At 43.1% G+C, this 23,422-nt stretch overlaps 1 protein-coding gene across 1 annotated transcript in view; it reads right to left on the minus strand.

Annotated features, from left to right (window-relative positions):
- szt2 (SZT2 subunit of KICSTOR complex) overlaps nt 1-23,422 on the minus strand; it is a 151,860-nt gene that overhangs the window by 116,736 nt on the left and 11,702 nt on the right. Inside the window, exons 7-24 of the mRNA XM_074636837.1 lie at nt 21,613-21,775; nt 15,435-15,541; nt 13,796-14,006; nt 12,334-12,504; nt 12,008-12,239; nt 11,766-11,895; nt 10,602-10,747; nt 9,349-9,501; nt 7,767-7,881; nt 6,307-6,512; nt 5,889-6,125; nt 5,418-5,496; nt 5,206-5,294; nt 2,633-2,801; nt 2,366-2,483; nt 1,064-1,177; nt 695-898; nt 262-359 (exon numbers count right to left, since the gene is read on the minus strand). Coding sequence (XP_074492938.1) covers nt 262-359; nt 695-898; nt 1,064-1,177; nt 2,366-2,483; nt 2,633-2,801; nt 5,206-5,294; nt 5,418-5,496; nt 5,889-6,125; nt 6,307-6,512; nt 7,767-7,881; nt 9,349-9,501; nt 10,602-10,747; nt 11,766-11,895; nt 12,008-12,239; nt 12,334-12,504; nt 13,796-14,006; nt 15,435-15,541; nt 21,613-21,775 — 2,742 coding nt within the window. The remainder of the gene's footprint in view (nt 1-261; nt 360-694; nt 899-1,063; nt 1,178-2,365; nt 2,484-2,632; nt 2,802-5,205; nt 5,295-5,417; nt 5,497-5,888; nt 6,126-6,306; nt 6,513-7,766; nt 7,882-9,348; nt 9,502-10,601; nt 10,748-11,765; nt 11,896-12,007; nt 12,240-12,333; nt 12,505-13,795; nt 14,007-15,434; nt 15,542-21,612; nt 21,776-23,422) is intronic.

Genomic DNA, 23,422 nt, shown 5'->3' on the forward strand with positions numbered 1-23,422 from the left:
GGAGCTCAGGTAAATGTGTTTCATTTGTTCATGATATGAATATGACCTATGTTGTCTATATGGAAAACCCACGTAACCCTATCTATTTCATTAGTTCCACTTAGTAAATATATAGGCACTAACTAAATATAAATATAAAACAAATGTGAAAAATATGAAATCAAATTCTGATATTGTACTATATATAATGTGAAGACTTACAACATGCATGACTGAATTATGATTATGGCATAACACTTGTTTTTTGATTGATGGGATTACCTGTAAAGTGCTGGTAGATCCCATCATCTCTTTGCTGCTGCCGGTGGTGTGGAATGACGTCATGGTGTCCTGTCTGTCTGGAGGCTTCACACACTCCTCTGACAAAACACAAAACATAAGAGGCAGAATCATTGATACATCAGGAGAGACAGTGGCTCATCAGGAAACCCTTCCTGTATCTGAGGCAGTTGGACAAAACAGCAGGGTGCATGTCATCACCTAAAAGCCCTGCAGTTCTGTTAAAGGGCAGGTCCATCTGTGTTCTCTTGTTGGGTCTCTAAACTATAGAGTACGGACGGTCTAGACCTGCTCTATATAAAAAGCATCTCGAGAAAACTTCTGTTATGATTGACACTATATAAAAATAAATTGCATTGAATTGAATCAAATATAAAACCCCCAAAAACCTGAGATGAGATGCAGAGACACTGACCTTTAATAACAGGTAAAGAGAACGGAGCGACGTGGCCGTCTCGTTCCCGCTCTAAGATATGGTGTATGAAGGTGACGTGGTCGCCGTCAGCTAACGGGATCTCTCGGTCACTGAGCTCGTGCTCCAGGCTGCTGTGGAAGAGACCGAGCAGGAGCTCGTTGGGCAGACAGGGGGAGCTGTGAACCTGCTCCTCATTCTCCACTGCTACAGAAGAAAAGGTGAAGACACACATGAAAACAAGGAACACTTACTGGTTCTAATGAAGTAAATGGTAAAGTAGTCCTTGGCTTTGTTTGTTTATTTCATTGTAAACTCAATGTATTTCCTGATGGGTGTACATCATTGTCATTGTCGAAGTGAGTGTCGTACCTGTACTGAATGTGAGGAAAAAGATCTCGACCTGCTGGCACTTTGGAAGCAACTGAATGAGGTCAAACTGGAAAGGAACCATGTGAATGCTGTCCTCAGAGGCCAGGGCTTCTCCTGCACATACACACAGGAGAAATACATCCTTCAATTTACAAAGGCTTTCAAAAAAGAGTGCGGAATGGTAAGGGGCTAATAGAGAAGTACATTTACACGTAGCACTGTCACAGCTCCCACTGCAGACTTCCATTGGAAAGGTATTTTTAAAATGTTATTATCTTAAAAGGTGCAGTGTTTAGGATTTGGCGGCATCTAGAGGTGAGGTTGTAGATTAAAACCAACTGAAAGGTCTCCCGTGTGCCAACCGTGTAGGAAAACTATGGTGGCCGACGCAAAAACATGAAAACGCAAATGTCCCTATCTAGAGCCAGTGTTTGGTTTGTCCATTGTGGGCTACTGTAGAAACATGGCGGACGGCTCCATGTAGAGGACCTGCTACATACAGTATGTAATATGCATAAACGGCTCATTCTAAGGTAACGAAAACACAACGATTCTTATTTTCAGGTGATTATACTCTAAAAAAAAACATACTACTTAAAGCTGAAGTAGGTGAGATCGGAGCAAATATGATTAAAAAAAATCATTTTTATAAGACGGTCGCTATATCATGACAGTAGTACATGAAACAGGTAACCTGAATAAAATCATGTTTCTCTGTGTCCTGTCCTCCTAACGGCATCTGCAAGATTTCACAGACCGGAGGAAAACAAGCAGTAAGAGCTGATCTGAGGTCTGCTGGAACGCCAAGTTCTTGTCACATGACCGGAGCACAGCCAATAGGAACGCTCTCTCTCTCTCTCCGAAATGACCTGTGATTGGTCAAAGTCTCCCGTCACGGGCTAGATGTTCTAAAGGCTGAAAACAGAGCCATGAGGAGGAGCAGAAGTCTAGTTATCTCTCAGAACACTTGAATTACAATATGCTGAAAGGTTATTATGGAATTTTTGCCCAATGATGCCAAAACATATACTGACTACTGCCACTTCAATATTCTATTCCATTTCTGCCAATAGATCCCCCTAAATGCTACACACTGTTCCTTTAACATGTTTTGTTCAACATTATCTACTGTAAATTCTCAAATCATGGTTGAGCGCTTCTATAAATATAATATAGAATAGTATAACCATAGGTACGTTTCTTACATCAGAATACTTCCTCCAACACTGCTGGACACCAATTGAGAATCTATAGTATGTCCAGTGTCAAGTAACAATGTAGCAAATGTGAGTGTTTTATTACCTCTCACATCCTTGAGTCCAGCTGGCAGGGAGCAGACCTGCTCTTTATTCTGACACAGTTGGCTCAGATACTCAAAGGTCATCATGGTGGACATGCAGGCCAGATCCCTTGGGAAGATCTAGAACAACACAGCAGGTCATGATTAAACACAACCTAATGCGTCTTCAAATAACCGTACATGCAGATGAGCTGTGAACTGAGTTGAGAGTAAGACTATCGCCGTCCCAGACACCGGACTATCAATCTGGGACTAGCTGCTATACATACTGCTTGAGGGATCTGCTGGTACTTGAGGCCCTGGAAGTGGCGATGCTGGTCCATGCAGTTCATCACGATGCCGCTCTGTGGTTCTACCCAGCACTCTGTCACAAGGTTGAGCTCCGTGTCCACGTCTACAGCCTCCACCTCAGTGTCGTTGTCATCATCGGTGGAGAAGCTGGAGGCCCATGTAAGACAAAAGACAGCAGGCTGACAAATGTGCCGAGGTATGCGGACCATACACCTGGGTTAAAAACACTATGTGGAGCGTAGAACAGGGGTGGCCTGTAGTCTGCAGGTTTTCATTCCAACTGATCACCTCAGCAGGTGAGTTTACCAAGTTCCTCCTCTCCTCTTCTTGATAGAAGAGGTGGTGGTGGTGGTCGTGGCTCTATCTATCTGGCGTGGAGAGGAGGTTGTGTTGCTCTGGCTCTAACTGTTTGGCGTGGAGAGGAGGTCGTGTTGCTCTGGCTCTATCTGGTTGGCGTGGAAAGGAGGTCGTGTTGCTCTGGCTCTATCTGTTTGGCGTGGAGAGGAGGTTGTGTTGCTCTGGCTCTACCTGTTTGGTGTCGAGAGGAGGTCGTGTTGCTCTGGCTCTATCTATCTGGCATGGAGAGGAGGTTGTGTTGCTCCGTATCTATCTATCTGGCATGGAGAGGAGGTTGTGTTGCTCGGGCTCTATCTGTTTGGCGTGGAGAGGAGGTTGTATTGCGCTGGCTCTATCTATCTGGCATGGAGAGGAGGTTTTGTTGCTCTGTATCTATCTATCTGGCATAGAGAGGAGGTTGTATTGCGCTGACTATCTGGCATGGAGAGGAGGTTTTGTTGCTCTGTATCTATCTATCTGGCATGGAGAGGAGGTTGTGTTGCTCTGGCTCTATCTATCTGGCATGGAGAGGAGGTTTTGTTGCTCTGTATCTATCTATCTGGCATGGAGAGGAGGTTTTGTTGCTCTGTATCTATCTATCTGGCATGGAGAGGAGGTTTTGTTGCTCTGTATCTATCTATCTGGCATGGAGAGGAGGTTGTGTTGCTCTGTATCTATCTATCTGGCATGGAGAGGAGGTTGTGTTGCTCTGGCTCTATCTATCTGGCATGGAGAGGAGGTTGTGTTGCTCTGGCTCTATCTATCTGGCATGGAGAGGAGGTTTTGTTGCTCTGCATCCATCTATCTGGCATGGAGAGGAGGTTTTGTTGCTCTGTATCTATCTATCTGGCATGGAGAGGAGGTTTTGTTGCTCTGTATCTATCTATCTGGCATGGAGAGGAGGTTGTGTTGCTCTGTATCTATCTATCTATCTGGCATGGAGAGGAGGTTGTGTTGCTCTGTATCTATCTATCTGGCATGGAGAGGAGGTTGTGTTGCTCTGTATCTATCTGGCGTGGAGAGGAGGTTTTGTTGCTCTGGCTCTATCTATCTGGCATGGAGAGGAGGTTGTGTTGCTCTGGCTCTATCTATCTGGCATGGAGAGGAGGTTTTGTTGCTCTGTATCTATCTATCTGGCATGGAGAGGAGGTTGTGTTGCTCTGTATCTATCTATCTGGCATGGAGAGGAGGTTGTGTTGCTCTGGCTCTATCTATCTGGCGTGGAGAGGGGGTTGTGTTGCTCGGGCTCTATCTGTTTGGCGTGGAGAGGAGGTTGTGTTGCTCTGGCTCTATCTGTTTGGCGACGCCGGGAAGCTGCTTGACATCCTTGTGGATCCACCTTCTCACATATGTTCACATTACATGTATTCATTTTTGTCATGGATTGTCTATGTTGTATTTTCATTATGTTGTTACTATGCAAATAAAATTGACTTGACTTGATAGACGGCTAATCAGTGTGCAGAGTCTTTGGTTGGAATCAAAACCTGTAGACTGTTGGGTCCCCCTTGGTACACTGTTTGCAAAATAAGCCGTGGTGGAACAACCTTAAAAACATTTGGAACAACTAACTTAATCAGACACTTATTATATTGTAATTTATTCCTATGATGCTGCTCAGAGTGATCACAGTGGCTGGCTCGTCTGCCGACAGCAAGGAGCCAATGAGCTCAGTTAACGGAGGTTCCTTTGAGTTATATGATGGTGTGTTCAACACTCAGTACAAATGAATATTGGGCGACGGTAAATTACAACGCTATCATGATGCGTTCAAATGTAATCTTGTAAAATGTAGTTTTTGATGAGAAACTTGAATAAATCTTTGAAGGAGATGTTTTCACAGCAATGTAAAATAGATAATATTGAGAGAATTATGACCTGTTTAACTTCCTAAAACTAGCTCTAAGCAGCTTCTAATATATAATTAGAACTACTAATGCCAATATTTCAATAAAATGACAATCATTTATTTCCTAATCATTTGAATTGTGTATTTTTATGGTAATAACTACGACAGATGACAATAACTATGTAAAAGAATAACATTTACAGGTTTTGGTGGTTGGAATATTTCATAAAATGGAAGTGAACGCATCGGGGGCGTGTTTTTGACCGGCCATCGCAATGTGTAGCTAGATGACATCACCTTGCTTTGTTGAGCAAAGTTCAACTTAAAAATCAGGTGGTGTGAAAAGGTGATTACTGCCAGTCTTACCTGTCCTTAGTAGATGTAGAGTGAGGTGGAAACAGGATGTACTGAACAATACAAGAGTGGCTCTCTCTATCCGTGTCCCCTGACATGCCCTGAAAATAGAAATTCAATTCAATAGAAACTCATTTGCACCACTAGTGATACCACACATACTGTACATGTACAGAAACATGACAGGACTGAAGATCAAGCCAACCAAATGGTGTATGTTTTACCTTCACTGGCAGCTCGATCACCATGTTGACGATGCCCTCTCCGCTGGCAGCAAAGTGAAAGCCTTCTGATATGCGGATCCTTCACAGACATCAAGAGACATTTTAGTTTATCTTATACCAACCCAGCTGCTATGTCTTTTTACAATTAGCTGCAGTCATGAAATAAGAAACCTCAGGTCACATTTGCCCCCAAACAAACTTGCTCAGAACTTATTTTTATCATGTTTAACTGTTATTGAAGTCTGTTGCAATGCGGCATTGAATGGTACAGGGATCCAGACCAGCTTTTTACATCGGTTGCACCGGTGCAACGAACTTTTTCATTTAACCCAATCAACTTCAAATTTGGTCATTACAATCTGAAGACCTTTATGATGAAAAGTTACTAAAAGCTTGAGACCTCTCTGATATCGATTAGCAAATTCTAAATATTACAACAACAAAAAACACAAATGAGGTGGATGAACTCACTCGGAGAGCATGGACAGGATGTGAGCGACGGCCTGCATGGCCACAGCCGGTCCTTGGCTGCTCTGCACGGCCCACACCCAGCGCTGGTGCAGGAAGTAGCGAGACAGAGAGGCTAGGGTGGAGGAGGCCGTCCGGTTGGCTGCCATGCTGAGGGGGACAGAGCTGTTGGTGGGCTGAGGGAAGTTCTCCATGTTGAAAATGAAAGGAGTCCTGAAGTCCAACGGCAGCTTCTCATACCTGCAGAGCATCCGCGGTTCGTTTCATTAACACGTGTCCGGCGGACGGGAGAGGCGGTCTCTTTACACAGCAGTCACAACCAGTTGTAACCAATACTTTTAATTTAGGAATTCTAACACTGCAAGCAAAAACAGGTATATTGTGTTTTATGACACACTTTGGGCTGCTGGCATGCACTGACCTTATGAGCAGCTTCTCCAGAGGCTTGTTGAGCACCACCACACAGGGTCTGTCTGACAGCGCAGGTTTGGGAGCAGGGATGGAGGGAGATTTGGATGGTGATGGATGACCAACAATCTTCCTCTTGGTCTTGGGGGTCGCCTCTTTGTTCTGAACACGATGAGGGAAGCGAAGTTTGAGGATCTGCTCTCGCAGCTCATCTACGATCTGGTGGGAAACACAAATATCACGACGGGTTACCGTAGAAAACGTATAGCATTCAGTTTTTAGACACACATAGTGTGTACAGATGTGCTGACCAATGTCACCGTGTTTTGATTGATCTGATAGCTTTCTACAAATGAAGTCAAGGGCTGCCTAATCAAAGCTGTAGTAGTCAGTATATTTTTGGCATCATTGGGCAAAAATTCCATAATAACCTTTCAGCATATTGTAATTCAAGTGTTCTGAGAGAAAACTAGACTTCTGCTCCTCCTCATGGCTCTGTGCACAGGCTTTAAAGGACCGTAACAGGAACAATATCAGGTAATTTCATTGAGAGAGCGTTCCTATTGGCTGTGCTCCAGTCACATGACCGGAAGTTGGCGTTCCTTCACCAGATTTCACAATGGCGGCAGCGTCACAAATTTTCTCATTTTACAGCTAAACCGTGCACTACAAGATGATTCTGAGAACATGTGAAGAGAGAAATAGACATTAACGTAACAGAATATTGATTCATATTTGATCAGCGCTGACTAGTTTGACCGTTTGGTCGGCGTTCGCGAGTGATTGACAGCCGGCTCTCATAGACAGCAGCTAAACGGCAGACTCCAGAACAGCTCTGATTGGTTGTTTTCCTCCGGTCTGTGAAATCTTGCAGATGCCGTTAGGAGCACCGGAGGACACCGGAGGACACAGAGAAACATGATTTTTTTCAGGTTACCTGTTTCATGTACTACTGTCACAATATAGTGATCGTTTTAAAAAAATGACTTTTTTTTAAAATCATATTTAAAACTGCAGCACTGCTGCTTTAAATCTGAAACTAGAGTGGAAATAATAGACAGCACTGCCAATGTCAGTCAGCATCATTGCAACAACCAACCACTAGAGTGGCCGCTATAAGCCACACACGAAGCTCAGAGCAGTACTAACAAATGCAAACTGTGTAACCATGTTCTCTACACACAAACTCATTGCAGGATAATCCGTGGTGTAGATTTGAAGCTCCAACAGCCTGTTACAAACCATAGCACGGTAACAGTAAAAACAGCGTCAGCACTGTCCTTGCACAACCATATTCCTCTGTTTAACACATCCTACCCATAAATCTAAAACGGTTTGTTTTTGATTATTTTTTAAGTGTAAGGTTAATGCGGAGTGAAAGATGCAGGAGCTGCAGCAACCAGTATCATCTTCACAAAGGCATTGGTTTGTACCGTACAAGTATTAACCCCCTGTATGTTTGACTCCCAGTACCTTGTTTCTAACATGGGCTGGTGTACCGATAGGGAAGCCCAGACGCAGGACCATGCAGGGCGTCTTGGAGATGAGGCGGACCAGGTAGAAAGATGTGGGAGGCTGGTCCGACGAACTGTGGAGACAATTCATTTCAACTTTTTTTTTTTTTACAGGAACTGAATTATTTTTAACGGAGCTGGTGTAACATGGACTTGTGGTTTAGCAGTGTTCCCCTATCTTTTTGACTTGTCACAGCTTTAAACAAGTCATATACTTGCAAAAACTTGGCCTTATCCGTACTGTGGGCAGAAATTATTGGATAAAAACATTGTTTTTTTTTAAAGCGGCAGTAGGCAGAACATTTTTGGCATCATTGGGCAAAAAATCCATAATAACCTTTCAGCATATTGTAATTCAAGTGTTCTGAGAGAAAACTAGACTTCTGCTCCTCCTCATGGCTCTGTGTACAGGCTTTAAAAGGACCGTAACAGGAACAATATCAGGTCATTTCATTGAGAGAGCGTTCCTATTGGCTGTGCTCCAGTCACACTAACTCGCAAACTCTGATCAAACGGTCAAACTAGGCAGCGCTGTCAAATATGAATCAATGTTCTGTTACTGTAATGCCTATTTCTCTCCTCAGATGTTTTCAGAATCATCTTCTAGTGTACTGTTTAGCTGTAAAATGAGAACGTTTGCTCCGGCTGGTGGGCGGTGCCTGGTATTTCCTCAACAACCGTGTCACAAACTTTATCATTTTACAGCTAAACCGTGCACTACAAGATGTTTCTGAAAACATTTTATGCAAGAAATAGGCATTACAGTAACAGAATACTGATTTATATTTGATCAGCGCTGCCTAGTTTGACCGTTTGATCGGAGTTCACGAGTGATTGACAGCTGCTCAGAGACGGCAAGGCTCCAGCTCGGCTCTGATTGGTTGTTTTCCTCCGGTCTGTGAAGTCCTGCAGATGCCATGAGGAGCACCGGAGGACACATTTTTTTCAGATAACCTGACTCATGCACTACTGCAGGATATAAGCGGTTTGAGTGGTCAGAAGACTAAAAAGACGCTTTATAAATGCAAGTCCATATGTAACCGTTTTATAAAAATAACTTTTTTAATCATATTTGCTCCAATCTGCCTACTATAGCTTTAAAAGCCTAAAGAGATGTAAGTATCCAGTATTTCATGGGAAAAGGGGAACTTTTTCAAGCAAAATCGGAAAAAATATATTCCAGTATTGTGTAGCAGAAATATGTCTTTTTCTTTTGTATCCATTAATCATTTTGTTGCCCCCACCACATTTATCTTGGGACCCCTAGTTTAGGGAACCACTGGCTTAAAGTAAAGGCTGTGTTTCATCCTGATGAGAACACAGTTGTGAGGGAACCTTTCCAGTTTAGGGGGATTCACTTTACTGTTAAATACTGGCATATCAGCTCCCACCAGCTCTGATATCACCATGATCACTAACTATTAACATCATCTTAAGAGTCAGTATCCAACATAGAAAAACAACAAAGGTTGTTTCCAGCTCTTGACCCCATGTGGTAGCTCCAACTGCAAAGAAATATCAGCGGTCGGTTCGTGTCTCACCTGTATATGAGTTTAACATACGAGTATCCCTCCACCAGCACGAAGCTGCTCCAGTCCCTCAGCAGTGATGTGAGGGCAGAGTGGGAGATACGACACTGAATGGTGCTGTAACGCCCATTGTTTCCAGCTGTGTGCAGGTGTTTGGGGACAGGCCTGGAGAGACAAAATGATTCATATAATGAAGACAGCCCAGAGAGGCCTGAGTTCAACATACCCAGGGTATCTTCTCCTTATCTGGCTTCACTAACCCTAACAACCAAGATCACGCTAAGCAATCCTACGAAGGTGGTTATCAACTCGGTAAATCAACCCAGAGTTTCTGTGTCTGGTTATGAGCACGTTCACATGAATGGGGCAGTTTTTGCAGCATCTGACCAATCACAGACATGGACAAGTCTACTGTCAGCAGAGCGGCACATTTTACAAACCAAGAGCAAGCTATAATAGACAAATACGAAGAAGTTAAACACTTAATCCAGACTAAAAGAAACACAGTGGAAGCTGCCAAATGCAGGAATAACAGCTGGTAAAAGAAAAGATGATGATGTGTGAATGCGTAAATTAACAGACTTATTAATTTAGGAATACTCAAAAGTCAGATATAGTCGTCTAGTTTGGGCAGTGATATTGAAAAAAGCGTGGATGAATAGATTACACACCATTATGCCCTTTGGTATTGTGGAGGCATGTTTGACTATTTCAGTCTTATTTCAGCTGGCGGTGTAGCAGTAAACACCAACAGCACCCAGCCAGCTGTCCTTCCTGTATTTGTCAGTTTAAACTGTGTTGATTTTAGTCTGGATCATGACTGTAACTTCTTCTTCTTCTTTGTGTAATATTATCATACCATCTGCACACAGAGCTCTGATTGGTCAGTAGGAGGTGCATTTATACAAGTTGATCTCTTATCTGGAAGATAACCTGCTCCAAAGCAGGTTATCATAAGTTACCATGGCGATCTACCCCAGTAAGAAGTGAACCACCATCGTAGGAATGAAAACCCTGAAGTTACCTTTCTATCCCTAAATACTGCTTCGTAGTACAGGCCTCTGAATAAACAGAGCCAAACAAATATGGCAGATAATGAGGCTAAACACCGAGCGTTTGTAAAATATGAACCTAGATCCACACAAGCCGCCTTCTATCCTTTTCTCTTCATCTTCAGATATCCCTCTTCTATCTGGTCTAGCTGGTATCAGTGAAGCTGTAACCTATTGTCTTAGAATAGTGAAACACAACTATACATTACTCACATGTCATGCTCAAGGATGATAGCGATGCGATGCATGTGCAGCCATCTCTGCCAGAAGGTGGCATCCATGGAGAGGATGGGCTTCCAATAGGAAGCAAACTGGGACTGAGAGGAGTCTTTGGATCCACTGTGCTGCAAGGACAGGACCTGGAAAGAGAGGAGGAGATTCAGTCAAAGGAGGTACGCCAACAGAGGAAAGGCTGACAGGATACAATGATTATGGGTCCATCTTCATCACCATTAACGGGGTCAGGCAGATGAGCAATGTGGAATATGGAGCGGCCATCGTTCATTAAATTAAAATGTGGATAAATATGGACTTATTTCCCTTATTGTTAACAAAAACAACATTTCAACATCTCCATGCAGTGCATCTCTCAATACCTACTGTCTTTCCCTGATTTGCCCTTCCCTGTCTGTGATTCTCAGCCCTCAATTTACATCGCTGTAATTCAACACTAATACCCTTTTCCACCAAAAGTAGCACGTATGTGCAGTTTTTTTTAAACACGGGAAAACCCGCTAAAAATAGACGATAGCCTCGTTTCGCATTGCCTGTAGAGGAGGATGCCTTTCTGTTATTTTTTCTGGTGTGTCACGCTCAACGTCACGGACATGACGGAATCCAGACTTAGTAAACAGCCAAAATGTTGCGGTGGTTACTTCTTTTTTTATATCAGTTACTTATTAAGTCTCTCTTTCAAACCCTCAAACCAAAGTTGCCTGATTGCTGGAATAGTGGAAAGACTAACAAAGACAGAGTTTGATTTTGTTTCTGTTGAGTTTGAATGAAATGGGTTTTACGACGATCAGCGAGGTGAAAATTAGCGCGTCCACCTGGGTGTCATGTTTCCATCACTGCTGATCGAAGCTGGAGCTGATAAATACCCCTGACTACTGCAGAGTCATTTTGTTCTGGGAATGAATGCCGATTGTAACCTTTCCCACTGAAGACAAAAAGCCAGATGTTTAGTGGGTGTTAGTGGGTTTTTGTCCAGTGGGGAAGGGGCTTTAGTGGCGTTAATGGAAAACAATACAAAAGACGTACTGTTTTCATGCTATAGATTTAGTTAATGCAGCACTGGAGTGCAGTGCTCTTGGACCAGAATGCCCAGGTGTTCTCAACATACTGGTTAGGTATGATCAGGGAAGGTCTGCACAGTACCGGAGTAGTAGAGCCGGGAGGGATGTAAAAAAGAGGAACTCCGTTTTTGGTGCTCTCGGGAATCATGTAGTTCTCAGGAACTGAATTAAATGATTGGAGGTGCACCAACATCTGATCAGTCTGGTTGATGCTGGAAGGACACACAGCAACACATACGGTATCAAAAGAATTGCAACGAGTCTCTAACAAATGAATTATTATTATTTTATGTTCTACATGATGGTGGAACCAGACAGGCGTACCTCTGCAGTGTGTTCCAGAAGCGTCGGATGACGGATGTGCGGTACGGGCTGGTGATGGGTTTCCTCTGGGTGCAGCTGATGTCGTGCAAGATGTCGTAGCTTCCCTCCATCGTCACCTCCACCCTGGTGGTTCTCTTGGCTTGGTCTAGCGGCCAGGAGGCGGCTGCCAGGTACTCGATATGCATGTTGTGTTTCCATAACAGCACCAGCTTCACCTCCAGCTGAGTCCCACCTTAAGAAACCAGAACTAAGGTCTAACACTGCACTTCTCCATGAGAGATTTCCTCTTTCAAATAACCAAGACTTTGGTTAAGATGGACGTTTACCTTTGGTGAGGCTGATCTCTCTGATGGTGTAGCCCTCTCTCAGTCGCACAGACACCACGCTGATTAGATGAGCGTGGACTTCCTTCTCTGTGTGCTTCTTCCTCCTCATGACCAGGGAAGGGTTACCGCTGGCTGACACCAGGTGCTCATTGAACAGTTTGTGCTGGGAAACTACAAAACAGTGAAGTAGTTAGTAGGTGGACCTATCTATTTTCATCATCATAACCAATAAACCTATAGAAAAGCTAAGTTGGATTACTCTATGGCCAGGGTCTGAAATTAACTTTTTTAACTACCTGCCACTATGGTAGACAAGTACTTTGTTTTTTAATCTGCCACTTTTGAAATCTCTGCGCTAAATGAAGGAATAACATTTTAGATCCGAAGTCATTCAATGTTCGATATATTTTATATAAAAAACATTATATACGTGGTAAATTACAGTGTTGGAATTACACCGTAGCTTCTGGGGGAGCCCTATTTTTGGGGGGTGGGACGTTACTGTACTGTACTTTGTTATTGTCATCTATAGTGGTTATTTGCATAAAAACACACAATTCAAATGATTATTTAAATATTTGCTTTGATTAAAAAAAAGCTTGGTAAGTTGTTATGAAGTTAAACAGGTCATAATTCTGTCTTTAATATCTATTTTATATTGATGTGAAAACATCTCCTTCCAAACAACTGAATTTCTTCAAGTTTCTCTCCAAAAACTTAATTTTACAAGATTACATTTGAACGCATCATGATAACGTTGTAATTTACCTTCGCCCAATGGTCATTTTTACTGAGCAGACTTTGAACGCCTCATAATAATAACTGAATGACACCTCCGTTAACGTTCGTATCTCCGCTGTTTAACCAGTCAGGACTGTGCTGCTAACGGCTGCTAACAGCTAACGTTACTAACTCTCCTCCTGCTGATTTAAACACAGGTTTGTTGTCCACAGTGAAGCAATGGCGCCCGTTTTACCCCGTGAACCAGAGTCTATTTGACCAGCGTTTCTGACCGTGAGTAGCTGCAAGTTGGGTGTGTGACGCAACTACTGTATGTCACGGCAGGTGTATTGCTCAGGATCCAGGGAAGCACAGTGTCCAGTGTGTAGTCGTTCATATGAGCGGGACTGAGAAAGCAGCAACACCACGGGCCAAGCATTCGGCCCGTTCTGAACAAGCATGATTTGAACGTGTACTACACTAGTACATTTCAAAATTGTAAATACATTTCTTATTTCAAATTAGCTTCACAATGAAATATGCCAATTAGTAAACACAGCCCACCATGTGCAGAAAATAAACGGTTCACTTTTTACAACTACATTTCCGTACGCTTGTTGGTTTGGGGACCGGGGAAGGACCTCTACAACTCTCATGTTGCTGCCTTCTAACCCTAGACGGGGGCCTAACACCTACATACAGGCTCAGTTTCAAGACTTAATAGTACGCATAGCTGACTCACCACAGAAGTACTCGGAGTTCATAGACTCAGGGGTGTTAAGGAAGGAGTAGGTTAAGAAGGCCTTGTGGTAGGTATTCATCTCCTGGCTGTTCAGGTCCACGTCAGGACAGCTGGGCAGGTATGAGCCAAAGGTGGCCAATGAGATGAACTTCATCAGCTCGACGTTGGGGATGTAGCCAAAGCTGCAGTCATAGGAGTATGCACCGCCAACCTGGAGAGGGACAAACACAATTCAAAGATGAGACTTCAGTATAACGTCTCCTCCATTCTGGATCAAGATTGTGGAATCATTTTAGTCACAGAATCCCTCTTGCGTAAGAGATCTTTGAGTTGGAAGTTACTACGTCGACATGCACACAAGTATTGCGGTTGATCATATGTAAGGGATAATGTACAGCGAGCGGGTCATTGTTGTGAAAGAATCCCAGACAGGGTGATGCAGCACCCCGACGCAAACTCGGAGGGGTCTCTCATCGCCCTGAAGGGGATTCTTTCACAACAATGACCCGCTAGCTGTACATTATCCTGCTTATTACACGGCTACTTACTGAAGAAATCAATAATTTGACACAAAAACGGTCCGCCAGAGTCCGACATCAGAGCTGCGCCCATAGCAACGGTCTGTTATACGTAGCAACGGTCTGTTATACATATCAACGGTCTGTTATACGTAGCAACGGTCTGTTATACGTAGCAACGGTCTGTTATACAAAGCAACGATCTGTTATACATAGCAACGGTCTGTTATACAAAGCAACGGTCTGTTATACATGGCAACGGTCTGTTATACATAGCAACGGTCTGTTATACATAGCAACGGTCTGTTATACATAGCAACGATCTGTTATACATAGCAACGGTCTGTTATACAAAACAACGGTCTGTTATACATAGCAACGCCTGTAATAAAGAGCAACGGTCTGTTATACGTAGCAACGGTCTGTTATACGTAGCAACGGTCTGTTATACGTAGCAACGGTCTGTTATATGTAGCAACGGTCTGTTATATGTAGCAACGGTCTGTTATACAAAGCAACGGTCTGTTATACATAGCAAAGGTCTGTTATACATAGCAACGGTCTGTTATACATAGCAACGGTCTGTTATACATAGCAACGGTCTGTTATACATAGCAACGGTCTGTTATACAAGGCAACGGTCTGTTATACATGGCAACGGTCTGTTATACATAGCAACGGTCTGTTGTAAAAAAAATAAACAGACTGCAGAACGCCGTGATTGACCAATCAGAATCAAGTATTCAACACAGCTGTGTAATAACCTGGATTTAATGTTTTCATGGAACAGAGAGCAACCTGGTTATTCATAACTCTGTATGCTCAAAATCTCAGCCCTTCTTTATCCGTCCGTCATTTCTGTATCATCCAAAAGCAGTTGAGGATAAACTCACTGCCACAATAAAATATTGATGTGGAAGAACTCCTTTTAAACAGTTCTAAAGATGTCTACTGATGGTACTGATAGAAAGAAAAAACTCACAAACTCAGCATAAAGCGTAAGAACAAAATAGAAACCACTGACACTAACACTGTCTCATGAATATTTGTTGGCATTCCATTTGAATGAGTAACAAACAACAGCGTCAGAGCTGCAGACACGGAGATGTTATCGTCTTTACCTGCACAAAGGAGCAGGCGATGGTTCCACTCCTGAGCTGGTTCAGCAGGGTTTCACACACGGCGACATCAGGAACACTGGTCACTCCATCTGTGATTATAATGATACCTGGAACACACACGAGTTAAATTACACATTCTCATAATCTCCTTATTATGAAGTGTGATGAAGTCACATGATGTGCTTCTATAGTGTAAAATGTCTCCCAACTACGACGCGTTGTTGTTTACTCCCTTTTCACAGTGATTGATCAAGTGTGTGGAGGTCTGGAAGAAAGCAGGGTTTCATTTCTCTCTCAGCTCTCCAGCTCTCCCTGGGTTTACTGCTTTGGCCTGGCAGATGGGCCCAGGATATATCCTTAATCCTTCCATGACTTTCAATTAGGGGTGTTAAGGAAATATTGAAAATATGGAATATCACGATATTATGTTCTGTGATACTGTAACAATTCTCAAAAACACTATCGGGGTCACGTGATGCGGTCATCGTGAGGAGTCGTTTTTCGTCGACCTCCCGTCACCACCAGATACAATTTACAATTTAAAGTTACTTTTTGACCCAGGCTGGACTTTCTAAAGGTGGCCATCTATGTATGAACATGTCCGCTTCTGATCCAAACCAAGTTCAACGTGATGCCGTGGCTAGAACTCGCTCAGAGCTGAAGAAACTCCAGACCACTAGCATGGACGCTACAGCTAACGTTAGCCAGCATGGCGCCGCCACCTGCGAGGAGGAGGGCTTGGCTACTCTCCTCGCGCAGGATGTCACACAGAAAATCAGCGCCTTAATGGATCAGAAGTTTACCGAACTTCATCTGACTCTGGAAGGATTTAACAACCATATCGAAGGCAACACCAAGCGCATAACGGAGGCTGAATCACGTATCTCAGATGCTGAAGACTTCGTGACTTCATTGTCTAACAAGATTACGGCTCTAGAAAAGGAAGTGAATACTCTCTCACAACGAGCCGAGGACAGCGAAAACCGCAGCCGCAGGGAGAACATCAGGATTATTGGTCTGAAGGAAGGCACGGAGGGACAACAACCAACTTCATTTTTCGAATCATGGCTCCCAAAACTACTGGGTTTGCAAACCAAACGAGGGACGATTAAAATCGACAGAGCGCACAGATCCCTCGGCCCTCAGAAGGAAAAGTATACAAGACCGGTGATCATCAAGCTGCACAATTTCTGCGACAAACAGAGGGTCATGGCTGCAGTCAGGGAAAAAGAGAAGCTTCTGTACAACGGAAACCAAATCTACATTCGCCAGGACCTCTCGGTCCAGGTGAGGCAGACCCGACGGGAGTTCAATGATGTTTGCCAGCGTCTCATCATGCGAGGGATACGCTTCCAGATGCGCTTTCCAGCCAGCCTGTGCTTTTCGTACAACAACCAGGACTACACTTTCAAGTCTCCACGCAAGGCTTGGGAGTTTGTGAAGGACTGGGACAAATGAAAAACTTGGTCAGGTACAACTCCGTCTCTTTTCCTGCTCTCTGTGGGATGGGGACATGAAGGAATATTTTGAACTAGTTTAGGGCGACTCAGCTGTCTCTTGTACATATTCTAAGCTTCATACACCCGAACATTATACACGTTTCCTATACATCCATGAGCGCACACACACATTCACATTAGCTGGTTGTAGAACCCTGCATTACGCACATGCACACAATTACGCACGTAAATAGTCCCGTAGGCTACAGCCGAGGAAAGTGTTCGATAGGCTCCAGCTGTCAGGCTTTGTTTTTGAGGGTAATGTTTTGTGTTTTATTTTTTGTTATCCTGTTCCATTGTTTTCAGTTTTCTCATGTAATAAGATGTCCTCTCTCTCATGTAAGACTAGATCTTATCAGACTTCTCATCTTAGTTTGGGTTTTGTAAACCCATTTGCAAATATGCTTCCACCCATTTACCTTGTTAGTGGTTGTACTTATGAGTGATCTCAAAATTACCTCGCTAAATGTTAAAGGTTTAAACCATGTCGTCAAGCGCCAAAAGATTCTTACTTTACTAAAAAAGGAGAAGTGCCACATCGCCTTCTTACAGGAAACCCATCTGTCCGATCTGGAACATATTAAATTACGTAGAAATTGGGTTGGGCAAGTTTTTTATTCCTCCTTTAAATCCAACAGTCGAGGTGTGGCTATTCTCTTACATCGCAGCCTTCCTTTTACATTGGATAGAACAGTAACCGATAAAGAAGGGCGTTATGTGCTTATTTCCGGATACATCTATGGAGAGCACATTTTACTGGGTTGCATTTACGCCCCCAATATATATGAATCTACCTTTTTTCCCAAACTTCTGGCAGACATGTCTGACTTTTCTACCTCCTTTACTTTGATAGGTGGTGACTTTAATTGTACCCCTGACTCTACTGTCGATCAATCTCCTCCTAGGCCTATTCCTTCTCGCAAAAGTCTTAAACTGGCTGAATTTTGTACTGACTTGGACTTGAATGATGCATGGAGAGTTCTTAACCCAACAGGCCGGGACTATACCTTCTTCTCTAAGCCTCACCAGTCCTTCTCTAGAATTGATTTTTTCCTTTCTTCCAGGACACTTTTAGATAGAATTAAAGACTGTATTATAGGAAGTCAGACTATATCTGACCACGCCCCTATCAGCGTAACCATTGGTCCCCCGTATAAGGACCCCTCTTGTAGACACTGGTGCCTGAGCCCTTCCTTATTAAGCAGCCCACCCTTTGTTGATTTCCTTAGTAAAGAACTTAAACAATTCCTTGCTGAGAATAAATCACCTGAAGTGAGTTCTACTACTTTGTGGGAGGCGGCTAAGGCTTACCTTCGTGGGGCTATCATATCCTACACATCAGCACAAAAGAAAAAGGCTCTCAAAACCCAGTTAGAGTTGGAGAAGAAAATTAAGGAGTTGGAGGGAGAATTTAAAAGTTCTCCATTCAGGTCCATTGGGGAACAGTTGGATGCTACGCGTTCTGCTTTAAATCAACTGTTAACAAAGAATGCAGAGTCTTCAATATTTTTTGCAAAACATAGGCTCTATGAATCAGGTAATAAACCAGGTCGCCTGCTGGCCCGTCTGGCCAAGGGGAGGAGCGGTTCAACCTCAATATCGGCGCTCCAAGACACCAATGGAGTTAGATGTCACAAATCTACTGAAATAAATACAATTATGAAGGTCTTTTATCAGAAACTATATTCATCAGATGGTCTCACCTCTGAGGAGACAAGGGGAAGATTCCTTGACAAAATAAAATTACCAACTCTCTCAGATGACCAAAAGGAAGGCTTATGCAAACCAATCACAGAGGAGGAGGTTCTGGAAACTATTCGGGTACTTAAAGGAGGGAAGGCGGCAGGGCCTGATGGGTACTGCCCAGAATTTTATAAAAAACTAGGGAATATCATAGTAAGCCCTCTTACAGACATGTATAGAGATTCTTTTGAAAATGGCTGCCTCCCCTCAACTCTTAATCTAGCTAATATCTCCCTTATTCTGAAGAAGGGCAAACCCCCCAACCTATGTGGCTCCTATAGGCCTATTAGCCTTATCGCGGTAGAAAATAAGTTGCTTACTAAACTACTTGCTAGGAGGTTAGAATTGCTTCTGCCCTGTATTATTAATCCTGACCAGACGGGTTTTGTTCATGGGCGCTACTCACATACAAACATTAGACGGCTGTTGAATATTATCCAATTTACTAACCATTTTAAAAAGAAGGCCCTCGCCATTTCTTTATATGCCGAAAAGGCGTTCGATAGAGTTGAGTGGCTCTATCTATATGACATCCTTGAGAGGTTTGGTTTGGGGGGGGATTTCCTTAAGTGGATCCAAACTATTTACCACTCCCCCACGGCCTGTATTATAACTAATGGTCTGCGCTCGGGCTCCTTCCCTTTGGAAAGGTCCACACGCCAGGGCTGCCCTCTAAGCCCTCTGCTCTTCGCCATCGCTCTCGAGCCGTTGGCAGAAGCCATTAGATGCCATGGAGATGTGAGGGGTATAGCTGTCGAGGGTACCACTCACAAAATTGCGTTATATGCTGACGACATCCTTTTATTCCTTACCTCTCCTGAAACTTCTGTTCCCACCATCCTAGCAATAATAAACTAATTTAGCTATATCTCAGGCTACAAGATAAACTTTAGCAAATCCGAGGCTATGCCCCTGGGCAGCTTCAGTGATACCAGCATGTTAGTAAATTTCCCTTTCAAGTGGTCCACTGCTGGTTTCACGTACCTAGGTCTAAAAATATCGCCAGATAACCACGACTTATGGAAATTTAACTTTGCCCCTGTACTTAATACAGTGAAACAAGATCTGATTCGGTGGCATGATCTTCCGCTTTCACTTATTGGTCGTGTTAGCCTGATAAAGATGAACGTACTCCCTCGACTTCTATACCCTCTACAAATGTTGCCACTGCGCATCTCCAAAAAAGTTAACAAAGACTTGGAGAGATCCTTTTCAAAATTTATTTGTCACGGTAAAAGGCCGAGACAAAAGTTTAGTTCTCTGCAGTTGCCCAAAGAAAAAGGTGGTTTAGCGGTACCCAACATGCTCTTTTACAACTGGGCCTGTCACATTCATACTCTTTGGACTTGGTTACACTCATATCTTAGGCTCGAAACTTGTGTAGACTCTTGGGCGTGCTCCCCTGAGTCCCTGTGGAGTTTGGTGACATGTGGACCGGAAAAAATTAAAATGAACATTAAGAATAACCCTTTAATTATCAACTCTATTAAAGTGTGGCGGGAGATCTCCGATTACATGGATAGACGAGGTGTCAAATCCATGCTGTCTCCCATCTGTAATAATCAGGAATTTTTACCAGGCTTGAGGCTTTCTTTATTCCACTCATGGCGTGACAAAGGGATTCATGTGATAGGGGACATGTTTGAGGTTAATACCTTGATGTCCTTTCAGCAGCTTCAAGACAAATTGAAGCTTTTTTACTCCGATTTGATGCATATGGTGGTGTGTTCTTTTTACTATGACAGTTTCCTAAAACTAGATTAAAAAAAATAAATTGCAATATATCGCCTTGCTTACTGTATCACAATATATTGAATCATAACCCCTGTATCATGATACATACTGTATCGCCAGATTCTTGCCAGTACATAGTCCTACTTTCAATTCTGTTAATCATGGTATCTTGCTAGCTAAATTATCCACATACAGTTTAAGAGACACTGTTTTGAAATAGGTTGAGGGTTATTTATATGATCGACATCAATCCAAAAGAGTACTTATATAAGCTGTCACTAAATAGTAGGGCTGTCAAAGTTAACGCGCAGATGACGCATTAACGCAAAGTCATTTTAAAGCCACTAATTTCTTTAACGTATTAACACAACTTTCTTAAATCTGACGTTCCGCCAATATTTCGCAGGCTCAGTTTAAAAGCTAGAGAAAATTCTGATATCAGATGAAACTACAAAAACCTAAGGAATCCATCGGTACCAACCATGTCATACTATCTTGTGGAAGAGCTCCTAACCCTTAAAACAAACCTTTGATTGAGAAACTCAACGACAACTTTGGGTATTTAAAGTGGCAGTAGTCAGTATATTTTTGGCATCACTGGGCAAAAATTCCATAATAACCTTTCAGCATATTGTAATTTAAGTGTTCTGAGAGAAAACTAGACTTCTGCTCCTCCTCATGGCTCTGTTTTCAGACTTTAGAAAATTTAGCCCGTGACGGGAGACTTTGACCAATCACAGGTCATTTCAGAGAGAGAGCGTTCTTATTGGCTGTGCTCCGGTCATGTGACCAGAACTTGGCGTTCCTTCACCAGATTTCACAAACTTGCTAATTTTACAGCTAAACCGTGCACCACAAGATGATTCTGAGAACATTTGAGGAGAGAAATAGACATCAACGTAACAGAATATTGATTCATATTTGATCAGCGCTGCCTAGTTTGACCGTTTGGTCGGAGTACGGAAGTGATTGACAACCGGCTCTCATAGACGGCAGCTGGACGGCAGACCTCAGATCAGCTCTTACAGCTTGTTTTCCTCCGGTCTGTGAAATCTTGCAGATGCCGTTAGGAGCACCGGAGGACACAGAGGAACATGATTTTTTTCAGGTTACCTGTTTCATCTAATTCGTTTTATAAAAATAACTTTTTTTAAATCATATTTGCTCCAATCTCACCTACTGCTGCTTTAAGACAAGCCTACCTGCACTGGAGTTTGGGGGCAGCAGCTGAAGGGCCAGGATGCCCTGGCGCACCATGCTGACCAGGCCCATATCAGCTGACACCATGGAGATGCCTTGCGTCCTGTGGGGCTGGTCATCCAGGATGTTGCTATGGAGACCTGATGTTTGGACCGGCTCCACAGACTAAAGGCACAAGAAAAAATAAATACATTACTGTATATCTTCATCAACACTGAAGACTAAAGGCACGATCAAAGTGCGAATGTAGGTGAGTGACCATCGCCTGCCGAGGCCATATTCACCTGAAAGTTGAAAAAAGTTGAACCCTACTCTCATACAGCAGTTACTGCTGATAACAGCGTCCCGGACGATGGCGTGATTGCGGAAGCGTAGCAACCACTCTCCGGTTCCCTCCCAGGTAAACACTGTTAGCTCTGTCAGCAGTGTTAGCACCATTAGCTACCAGCCGCTGGCTCAGCCGTTACCATGTTGAGAGGCAATAGAAATGCTCCCAATCTCGCATTTAGCACCTTTGAATGGTAACTTCATTTTTTGTCAATGTTTTTGTGTCTAACTGACTAATAGGAACAGGGAGAGCACTGTAGACGGCAGGTGCCTACGTGCTGCAATGTAATCCTATTGGGGCAAGCTGGCACCGTCATTTACGTCCACTAAAAGTGCTGTTTTTTGCCATGACAGGCTCTGATTGTCATTATAAGTGTCTGACTTCACGGAAAGAGTCTCACTCAAGGAGGTCTCTTTCTGAAATCTGGCGAGGTGACGTGTTGTCAGAAGACAACGGTGAAATAGTGGAATACATCCATGGTGGAAACGCGACGAGGGGGAGAGAGAAGCAGGCAGCAGGCGGAGGAAGGTGAACCTGCTGCGGCAAGGCCACAAAGCTCGGCAGACCGGTGGTGATCCTGTGGGTAATGTGACCCTCTGCCCACAGAGGAAGAATGCTGTAAAGAGTGTGACTTGTTGCTGCCTGATATTCACATTTCACAACAAGACTTCTCCTTGAGCTCCTTGAGATTTTATTTCTCTCTATGATCCTATCCATAATGTTATCAGACACTTATAATAACAGTCTGAGCCTGTCAGTGTGGCAAAAACAAGCCCTTTTAGTGAACCTAACGTTACATTGATGCTGCTCACTTCTCTAGCAGCTCGTTTCCCATGTGCCGGTTACAGCGTCCTCCCTCAATACTGGAGCAATTTCAGAAATTGTTGTCACCATTAGTCACTTATGACAAAAACATGGGAAAAATAGGGTTGAAAAATACCAAAGTTACCCTTTAATGTCAACCAATCATTACCAAACAGAAACCAACAATGTTTAGTAACAGTCCGTCTCTTAATACTTTCTGACCGTGGCTCTCAGCTCCAATCCCATTGGTTCCTACTGAAGATTTCATCTTTATAAACACATACAGTGCCGTGAAAAAGTATTTGCCCCCTTCCTGATTTCTTATTTTTTTGCATATTTGTCACACTTAAATGTTTCAGATCATTAAACAAATTGTAATGTAAGACAAAGATAACCCAAGTAAACACAAAATGCAGTTTTTAAATAATTATTTCATTTATTAAGGGAAAAAGCTATCCAAACCTACCTGGCCCTATGTGAAAAAGTAATTGCCCCCCCTTGTTAAATCATGAATTAACTGATCAACCACATGTTTTGGAAAGCTGAGTTCAATTTCACTAGCCAATCACTGTTCAATCAAGAAATCACTTAAATAGAACCTGTCTGTCAAAGTGAAGTAGGCTAAAAGATCTCAAAAAGCAGCACATCATGCCACGATCGAAAGAAATTCAAGAACAGAT

Source organism: Sebastes fasciatus, chromosome 5, assembly GCF_043250625.1.
Source record: "Sebastes fasciatus isolate fSebFas1 chromosome 5, fSebFas1.pri, whole genome shotgun sequence".
Taxonomy (NCBI): domain Eukaryota; kingdom Metazoa; phylum Chordata; class Actinopteri; order Perciformes; family Sebastidae; genus Sebastes; species Sebastes fasciatus.